Source organism: Porites lutea, chromosome 11, assembly GCF_958299795.1.
Source record: "Porites lutea chromosome 11, jaPorLute2.1, whole genome shotgun sequence".
In the NCBI taxonomy this organism is placed as follows: Eukaryota; Metazoa; Cnidaria; class Anthozoa; order Scleractinia; family Poritidae; genus Porites; species Porites lutea.
In genome coordinates, this window is record NC_133211.1 from 26,104,524 (window position 1) to 26,114,332 (window position 9,809).

At 38.9% G+C, this 9,809-nt stretch overlaps 2 protein-coding genes across 3 annotated transcripts; one reads left to right on the forward strand and one right to left on the reverse strand.

The window, feature by feature from the left end:
• Positions 1 to 1,296: 1,296 nt before the first annotated feature.
• On the forward strand, positions 1,297 to 5,053 carry LOC140952070 (cyclin-dependent kinase 2-associated protein 1-like). Of its 2 annotated transcripts, none has more exons than XM_073401485.1 (3): positions 1,297 to 1,492; positions 2,415 to 2,582; positions 3,622 to 5,053. In XM_073401485.1, exons 1-3 carry the CDS (start codon positions 1,318 to 1,320, stop codon positions 3,687 to 3,689), a joined length of 411 nt encoding a protein of 136 aa, XP_073257586.1. In that variant the 5' UTR covers positions 1,297 to 1,317; the 3' UTR covers positions 3,690 to 5,053. The 2 variants fall into 2 exon arrangements, with proteins under 2 accessions (XP_073257586.1, XP_073257587.1); XM_073401486.1 differs by lacking the exon at positions 1,297 to 1,492 and adding an exon at positions 2,227 to 2,343.
• Positions 5,054 to 8,321: 3,268 nt separating this feature from the next.
• LOC140951924 (mitochondrial translation release factor in rescue-like) lies at positions 8,322 to 9,770 on the reverse strand. The gene is made up of 2 exons (XM_073401300.1): positions 9,342 to 9,770; positions 8,322 to 8,655 (listed from the first exon to the last, which is right to left on the reverse strand). Exons 1-2 carry the CDS (start codon positions 9,618 to 9,620, stop codon positions 8,428 to 8,430), a joined length of 507 nt encoding a protein of 168 aa, XP_073257401.1. The 5' UTR covers positions 9,621 to 9,770; the 3' UTR covers positions 8,322 to 8,427.
• Positions 9,771 to 9,809: the final 39 nt, after the last annotated feature.

Consider the following 9,809-nt stretch of genomic DNA (forward strand, 5'->3'; position numbering starts at 1 on the left):
ACGTTTTATGGAGGACATGGACATACGACGACGAATTTTCCTTCCTCTTTTTGAACTTGAATAAAATGTTTAAGAATTCAACTCCAGGAAAAGTCGCCTGCATTTGACATATTGAGCGGGTCCATATAGACGCGATGAAGTTTGAAAGAACGCAAATTCACTTTTTTAGCGACGTTTTCACTGCCGTCGTCGTTGTTTAAGGTCCCTAATGTCGTTGGTGATCGAGGTTTCTGTGGACGTGTCCGGTTTATAAACGTGTCACTGTGCCATACTGATTATAACGTAGTTTACACAAAAATATAACAGACCTTCGGAGACTCCAGAAAATTCGGGTAATATTGTCCCTCTTAATATTAAAAGCAACGTTTGTTCTCTTTCGCACTTGCAACATTAGCTCTTTTCTTTCTCGATCTGGTTTGGAAAAGGGGAGTTCTATCAGATTTTTCCTCGATAAATTTGTATGATCATGAATGTTTTATGAATGAGTGAATACGATAACTTATACTTTTGCCGTTATTTTTGTCCACCAGTATGTGTGATTGAAACACTCCTTTCCAACACGGGAGTCACTCAGTCGTATAGCAATACAACAAAAAGAAGCTGGACAGAATGGCTAGGGGTGATTTTTGTACTAAAAGTACCAGCAGTGTACATTTACGAGACCTGGATAAGCTAGTTTCTTCATTCAACGAGGAGCGAAGAGCTGTTGATATGAAAAATCGTAAACTTGTCTCGGGAGATTGCCTGACGAGGGATAGAATCGAATATATATCATTTGGGACACTATCGTCCACAAATGAACAAGAAGTTGCATCCTTTGAAGAACGTTTTGATGGCACAGTTATTGAAGGAGCAATAAAAAATGAAGTTGCCTTCGATTCGACATTGGAATCAGAATCAGACCCTGGAATTGATATCCAATATTCAACAAACTCTTTAAACCTGATAAGTGAGCTTTGTGACAGGCTTATAACAGCCTCTCTCCCAAACAACAGCAAACACTGTGTCAGGCAGCCATCATGGAATGAAACATGGGCCACACCCATTGCCAATGCGACTCGAAAATTAGAACCAGCTTATGACCAAACTATGCTTTCACCGGAGGGAGCTGGACCTCCTAAAGGCTCGTCTTGTTCCCGAGGCTACTCAACTCAAAACACAGCCACCTTGCAAGTTTCTCCACTGATGATTAAAACGAATGATGCAATGAATAAATCGAATGATGGCATTACAGCGCCCTTCGGCATGGAGCTTTCTAAGACTGAAGCAGACAAAGAAGCGGAAAACAACAAGCAAATTGGTGATTACGCGGATCAAATGCCTTTAGATTCGTGTCCTCAACCGATTGCAGCCATTTCTCGCATGCAGCGAATGCTAGAAAGGATATCACCAGCACTTGGGAGAGGAGCAATTACAAATCAGGGGACTGCTGAAGATCGCGATTGTGTTTCATCTGATGATTCGTTGCAAAGCGCCTCAGCCTGCGAAATAGGTATAATATAATGCATCTCGAGTAAGGTTGATCATAGTTTTTACCCCACCTTAAATAACACAGACGTCTTGTTTATTTAATGGTAGACCTTATAACCGGCCGACTGTATAGCATGCTTTAGGGTCTTGTTTTATGTCTTGTAGGTTATTCTAGGGACCTGGGGTTTGATAGAAATACAGTGCGGGATTTAGGAAACGCAAAATGTCTTGACTTGGTTGACTGCTATTCTGGAAGCGGGATTCGCCAAAAGCTTGGCACGGAACGCGGGAAATAGAACGGTATTCGGGGAGAAGTTCGGAGGAGCGGGAGTGGGAGATCAGGTCACGCCCCTCCCCCCCCCCCCCCCCGTTCCTGACGGCAAGAGAGAATAATCTTGTAGACGTATAAAACATGTTGGTCCAGTGTTGGATTTCGATGGATTAGCCTCCCGCGAAAACGCTCTAAGGCCTTCTCACACCCTCCTTCCTCTTGAACCTAGTGTTCATGGATCCCTTTGACCCGAACATCAGGGGCCACTGTAATCGGGGTACATATTTCAAACTATTCGAAAACGATGCGTGCGGACGGGAACTTTCGCCATTTTTTTTTTTTTTTTTGAAAACGGAGAAAATGTTCAAATGAAAGACAGACACGGGACGTGTGAACAAGGCCTAAAGTTTAATTTTTCATAGACCCTTCTTCCCTCCCCCACCCCTGCTGGTCAGAAATATAAGGAACTCCCAGCATTCTTCGCGCCCGGAGTAACACGACGCCATTTTGATTCACAAAGAACATTTGACCATTGTTCAAGCTTTAAAGATAAAAAATTAGATTTTCCTAAATGGAGAGCAAAGCACAACAACCTGCGCAAGGTAGAGATTCAAACGAGAATGATATAAATCTCTTCTGATTCTTTTACTGATCAAAAGATTTTGAATTTCAGCCATCGGTTCTTCTTCTGCCACCCCAGCTTCTGTTCAATCTTCTGTTGCACCGAGCCAGAATTCCCCTGGAAAATACTCTGAACTCTTAGCCGTGATTGAGGAGTTAGGCAAAGATATTCGTCCCACGTATGCTGGTAGTAAAAATGCCGCGGAGCGGTTAAAGAAAGGTGAGAAACGGTAGATAGACGTCACCGACAGGCGATTACACAAAACATTCTTTTATAAGTATTTCTTGGGAAATATGCACGATAGTAGTAATAACCTTTATTCGCTTGATAAAATACATATCAAAAGTTACAAAATTCATATTAAATTATAAGAATATAAAAAAAGATGCACAATTGCAGTAAATAATATCTGACTCCCCCCCCCACCCCCCAGGTTTAATGCATCCGTCAATTCCAGCTGCGCCCAGCGCCCCCCTCCCCCGGGCTACTGCGGGGTATTTGCCCGCATTTTCTGTCCCTGGGGTGGGGCATCTGCAAATTTTGCACTGCCCAGGGGCTGGGCATTTGCCACCCCGGGGCTATTCCTGGGCTTTTGACACGCACGCAGTTCCCTATCAGAATATAATTACACAGAGGATATTACTGGAAAAAAGGCAGATTGGCCCATCTGTCAAGGACAGGGGTAAGGCATGTTCTCAATTTTATGCATGCATTTCTTCATTGCTGTATCAAGCCTGAATTACATAGTGAAACTTGGGAGCTATCGACGGGAATCAATGTTTTTAGGTTTATAGCGAATCAAATTTCTGTTGATATTATTAATTTTGAGGAACATCCTTTCATATTAATTTTATAATCTATTTATAACAAATAACTTTACAGCACTCTATTAATTTTAATGTCAATAATTTTATATCAATACTAAAACCATAAACTGGTGCGTGTTGTCGCGGTGTCAAGTCTTAATAATTCGAATCCTGGCGCTATTACAAAGGAATACATTACTTGAAACGAAAATTCGCACATTAAAATGTGTAGAACGGCACTTTTGGACTGTGCAATCAATGAAAAATGTTGCAGTCACAAATTTCCCAGCAATAGACCAATATTTTACGGATTTTCAGGGATTGCAATATTATATGTAATCTTTAGGGGTAAGCAGAAAAGTCTTCAAGGGGAAGGAGGAAAGTGTACGGATATCATAAGCAATAGTCCAGTCCTTTGTTTCAAAGCATTTACATGTATGTTTGTCTTTCAGGCATTATGCATGCACGGGTGCTGGTGAGGGAATGCCTCGTAGAAACTGATAGATGTGCAAGACAATAGGACTGACAATATCTCTCATGAAAAAAAGTTATGGCATAACAGCTGCTAAAATGGTAATAAGTCATCAGAGACTGGAACAAATAAATCAACAAAATACTGTACCAGTGATTTCTACCATATTGAAATCATCAGGTTCTGTACAATACCATTTGAATACTAGGGGACTTGGTCACTGGTTTGTGTACCAGTTCAGTTTTTTGTGTGGGTACATGGAGCTGTGTTCACGCAAGTCTGAGAAGTGTTGTGATAACACAAAAAAGCTTTCCTATTTAAGCTTTAAAAAAGGTTGGAAAGGCTGCAAATTAATTCTCTTTAAAAAGAACACAAGTCAGTACACGTATTTTGTCAGACAAGCCAGGAATGTTGTCAGGACATACCACAATGTTACATTAACTTTTAATTTCTTTCATACTACAGTTGCTTGCATTTATGTGTGGACATGAGACAAAAAAAAATGTGTTCTGATTGCGTGTTTCACCTCCAACATTTAAAGTTTGTCAGTCATCATCTAGGAAAGCAAACCACCAAAGGTTCAAGTTGTTGATATGTTTTAGATCAGCGCGGCCCGCTAATGTTTTAGAAACGACATTCATTTTTCCAGACCAGACGTTATTTATTGGAGTCAAAATTCCTCAAACTTTTCTGAGGGCAGCCTCTTTTGAAGAAGCAAATGTTGATTTACACGCTGCAAGCGCAAAAGTTCATATGTGAAATACAAAACTGTAAGTGGCTGCTTCTTTTGTTTGCACCAATATGCAAGGTATTTTTCCCCTTTCAGGAATATTTATCACTCAGAAACAGCACAGTTACTTTTAAGAATTATTCTTTGGAGCTTTACAACCCCAGACATTCTTCTTAACATCTAAAAATTCTCACGAGGAATATCCTTATCGAGCGAAAACGAAGTAAGTCAGATGCCATTTGCATTAATTTGATTTTTACAGTCAGCATTTCCAACCACAGGATTTCGTTATTGTCCAATATGTGACTTTTAAATTATTGCTTCTCTGCTAGATCAAATAGTCTAAGAAAGGATTAATAAAATTATACTATCCTGATTGGAAGACACTGCTAATGTGTGTTAAATTAGTTCAGAGAGTACAGAAGAAGGCTTAAAGCATTCATCAGCAGCAGAAAAGGGGAAAAAATCAAAAACCAATGATATTTAACTTATACCGCAAATTATGTCAACTGACTAGTCTCATTGTTTTTTCTCTACTCCAACTTTTATGATCTTTTTCTTTATATCTACTTTACTGCAATAGAGTATAACCTATTTTAAGGTTATTAATGCTGTAAATAGATTTTTAAAAAAGTTATGGTGATAGAAAATAAAAAATAAAACAATAGTACTTTAATATTTAGCCAATATTTAACACAGTTGCTTTTGTTACATCACATCTTCTGGAGACTGATTGGGGACATGTTTGACATAAGGGGACATTATTTTATGTTTATCCAGGGGTTTTTGATAGGTGTTAAAAGGGCTATGTTACGCTATTTGAGATTCTTTTAAAAAGCAAAAACCTTTTTTAAAATCAATAATATATTGAATTCCAAATCTGTAATTGCTAGGGCATTTCCATTGGAATAGTCAAGTTTTAAAATGGGCTTGGTTTTTCTTTCTGGCACAAATCACCCTCTGGCATCTTCAGTGTGAGTGCAAGATGTAAGAGTATGCGTAAAATAGGTCATTGGACTAAACCAGAGCACATGTTAAGCGAAGAAATCTGTGTCACCTGTATTCAGTGTATAAAACTCGGTGATCACAAGAATGAGTTCTGGCACTTCTTACACCCGAAATCTTCATACCAAATGCACACGTTGTTCATCTGTAGACCTACCATAAAAGATTTTTGTTTCAGTTCAATCAATGACAGACTTTACAAGACCAGTTTACTAACAAACTCTTTCTAGTGAACCTTATCAAGAAGCCCTCTCGACGTATTGAGCTACCAACGGAATTTAAACAGTGTGTTTCTGAACTAGGATTACCTGCCTCCTTACTTACACTTAGCTGCCTAGTTGCAGAATAAGAAACAGAACTTCAATTAGCTTTTGTGTAACTACAATCTTGCTCTTTGCTTTGATGTAATGGATTTTATCTTCCAGGCTTTGTTTCTATGACCTCTACTATACAATTACTGCAATCAGACTATTTGAAGCAGTTTATAATCCATCTAGTTTATTAAATTCTAGTCAATGAAATTGTTTCCTGTTGTCTGTTGCAAACAGACCACAAGGATGGGCGTGGATTTGAAACTTGAAAAAATTGGGCCAACCAAAAAGATTGTTATGGTTTGTGCTCCCAGATAAAATTTGAAGAGCAATATCCTCATGACAAAGCCCCTTTAACCAACAGAATAATTTGTGCATAACAAGTCCAGTATTTTTGCATGACTTAAAATACAGTATTTCAATCCATATGAAATCTGTAAATCTCCTAAAGGCATAAATAGGCCTGGGAGGGGGGGCACTCCACATATGAAATGGGAGGGGATGCTTGTCATCTCACTTAGGGGTGTAAATTTTGGATTTTGGTCTCACTTAGGGTGTTCTGGGCAAAAAGCCATCATACATAGCCGTGCAGGTCTCGTTTAGGGTTGCACACGAAAAAAACTTAAAAATGTAATAGTTTTTATATTTGATATGTATATTTTTAATGTTTTTATTTACTCAAGTCATATAATCCATGTTTTCTCTTTTGTCTGTGTTTTAAAACATGGTCTTTTTTAGGGGTCGAAAAAAGCCCAGATCAGTCTCTGTTAGGGGTTTAATTCAAAATTTCCAACAATTTTCCCCACCCCTTTCATCATATGCTGAGTCACCCCCCCCCCCCCCCCCCCCCGTGAATAGGTAATTTGCACAATGACGGGTTTTTACTACTGACAAGACATCATTACAGTTTTTATTTCATATTTAAATTTGGTTATCCCAGTGAGGTTTAACCCATTCGCCCCTGAACCGCCCGTAACCGCCCGTGCGGATACACGTCCTTTCTACCCTTTTTGACGTCATCAGTTTTAACAGTCAAGGACAACTTTTTCCGCTAACTTGTGCAGAGTGAACAGATCTTTCAAACCATACCAGAATGAGCACAATTCAGTCAAGGACACCGGAGAAAGAGGCAAAAAACCATGTAACATTGACCTGAAATCTCCATGAAAATCTTGTTCCATTGCCCACCTACCTTTCCTTTCACCTAATCCTAAGATCCTAAAAGCTTTCCTAAAAACTATTCCCACCAAAATGAAGCCTACTAAATGCCCAGCAAGAGAAAAAAAAAATGAGGCAAGAAAACCCAAAAACTATGTCGAAATTTTGCTTTCTGCGCATGCCTGAACTTCGCAAGCTGATATTTTGCATCTGGATCAGAAGGCCATGAAGTGTATGACCTGTAAACCGGTTTGGGGTAAGTTTTAGCTCTTTATAGCACAACAGTGACCAGAAAACCACTCGATTAGCTTCAAAACTTGTTTTTCGGCAAAATCTCCAGGAGCAAATGGGTTAATTTGCACAAGAAAGGAAAACCCTGAAGGATTCTGGTGGTAGTAGTAAAATGATGCCATCATGCAAATGGCCTATTAAGTAATGATCCGGTTTCTTTGTTTTTCAAACTGAGACCAGATTTTGTTATTTGGAAGATGGTTGGAAAGTAAGGATGAATATATGTACCGCTTTATGAAGTTTTGTTAACTTTTGCTGTTTAAGCCAATCAGAAGTAAGTAAGTAATAGAAAAGTTAGCACCTTTTTTGCATTCCATCATGTTCATTGCCGTTGTTGCTATCGTTCTTATCTGGACCGTTTCTTAGTGAAGAAATAACTCTACTAGTCATACACTTAAATGATATTATACTTTTTCAAAGTATTATGCACTGCATTTCATGGTGGCCACTGGGCTTAAGTTTTTTGTATGTTGCGTTTGTCCCAACCCCAAGCACCTTTATTTTTTCCTCTGACTGGCCAGTGTGACAGGTTCCTGGTTAATACTGACTTTGGGGCTCATGGCTGGGAAGTGCAGATTTACCAGTCATGGGGGCATAACTCTGTCTAGGGCATGACTTTACTGGAAAGTAAAGTTTCTGGATATCCTGGGCATCCTCGCAATGATCCACATTTCTAACATGCTGGTCATGTGATGAAGCACAGTTGTCAAAACTGTTGATAAGACTACATGATGCCATCCTTGAAGTGCAGTGATCATAAAAAGGTTGGTGCAAGACGGTTAACCGCTTATAAACCTTATTCTGAATGACCTTCTCTCTTCAACTCATGATGAAGAGAGGACCTGTGACAGGCGCGGATCTAGGATAAATGCTGACCGATTTTCTCAACGAGCGCCGAAAACGCAAGCTTCTTGGGGGTCCAGAGGCATGCTTCCCCAGTAAATGTTTTAGATTTTAACTCCCTAAAGTCTCCTTTCTCGGGGTTCCGAGTCACTCAGAAAGGATATTGGCCAGTTTCATTCACCTTGGAAAGTTTTTATTTATCAAAAATATGTCTGTTTAAGAAAAATCTGACCAATTTCCGTAAAACGGTGACAACCGGTGTGGATCCGCGCCTGTGTGAATAAGGTTGTTGTAGTTATGGAGACAATTAATGACAGAAGGACTGCCTCGCAAAGGCATTTAGTTTGCATCTGTCACACCCTGAGATATTCAGCTGGGTAAGCTTGCAGTGGTTATGGAAAATGTTCAATGATCATTCACAAAGGCAATAATTTCTTTACTCTTATTTTTAAACATCACATGAATCTGCTGGTCCATCTTTCACATTTTGCAAGCCAGTAGCAATAGCTTCCTCACGTAGTCTCCTTTTTCTTGCATAATTTGCTTTCTTTTTCTTTTTCTTAGCAACAGCTTGAGCAAGTTCACTTTCCTTGCCATTGTAAAGAAAATCGAGTTTCTGTCTCAAGATTTCTCTGGCAATCACTCTATTTCTTGCAAGGGATCTACTTTCATGGCACTATTAAAAAGAGAAAAGAAAAAGATCAAACAATGGTTCACTGAGGATGGGGCTACCAGCAAGTGCCACCGAGGTCCCCAAATTTAGGCCATGTTCACACTAAGGCAGATAGCTATTGCGCCAGCACAAAAACCATATCAGATAGGGCCTTTGTTCACATATGAGAACAGTGATTTTGTTATGAAAGATATTGTTCATTGTAGATAATGTGTATAAAGGGTTTCGTTTATTGTTTGTCTTATGATTGTCAAATAGACATTGATCGTGATGTTTTGACCACGTACTGCAGATCTTCATCAGGCGGTAGTGTCAATTCACAGAGTATTTGTGCCACCCTGCTTGTTGATAAATTTATTTTGCCAACTTACAACATTTACAAGAACAGCATAGATTAACATAGATCAGGCAAAAAAATTACTCAGAATACTAAAAAAAAACTAAACAAGCTGAGTAGTTACAATAAGTAAATTACATTTTATAGGGTTGCAACACTCAAACAACACTCGAAAGATAGTGAGGAAAAATATCATAAATTTAGGAGAAAAACAGTAATAAAAACAAATAAATTAATAAATGAATTTAATTAAGATAAAATAGGACAACATATAAAGAGCATAATTATAGCATATCATAGAATTATGTACAGATTATAAATAAATTTTTTACTAAAAAGTATGTAGTCGTACCTTAATAATGATACCAGTAGGTTTATGTTTCAGATGAACACAGTTACTGCTCTTATTCACTTTCTGCCCTCCTTTTCCCCAACCCTTGATAAAGCTCTCCTCCATTTCGTCTTCAGTTAGATGCACTTCATGGTAAAATCGAGCAAAATAAGCAGTTTTGTGCAATCGCCAACAGCTCGATGCCGCTATGACAAACTGACCAGTTTTAGGAGAAAGAGCTGAAAGGCGAGAAATTGTCAAGGTGAAACTCTGACATATTCTAGCTGCCGAAACAATCATTGCTCTGTTTACTCATCTGCGTTCGAAAGGTATCAATAACAGGCATTCTGAAATTAAAAATTTCAAAATTGTTCATTCCTTCGTACGTGTAAGCCTACAAAACACATCGCTAAGAATCGCTTCTACATCGCCGCCATGTTGAAAGAAGCGAGAAACCGTCAGCTGTTATCTGTCTTAAGCATGCGCTTT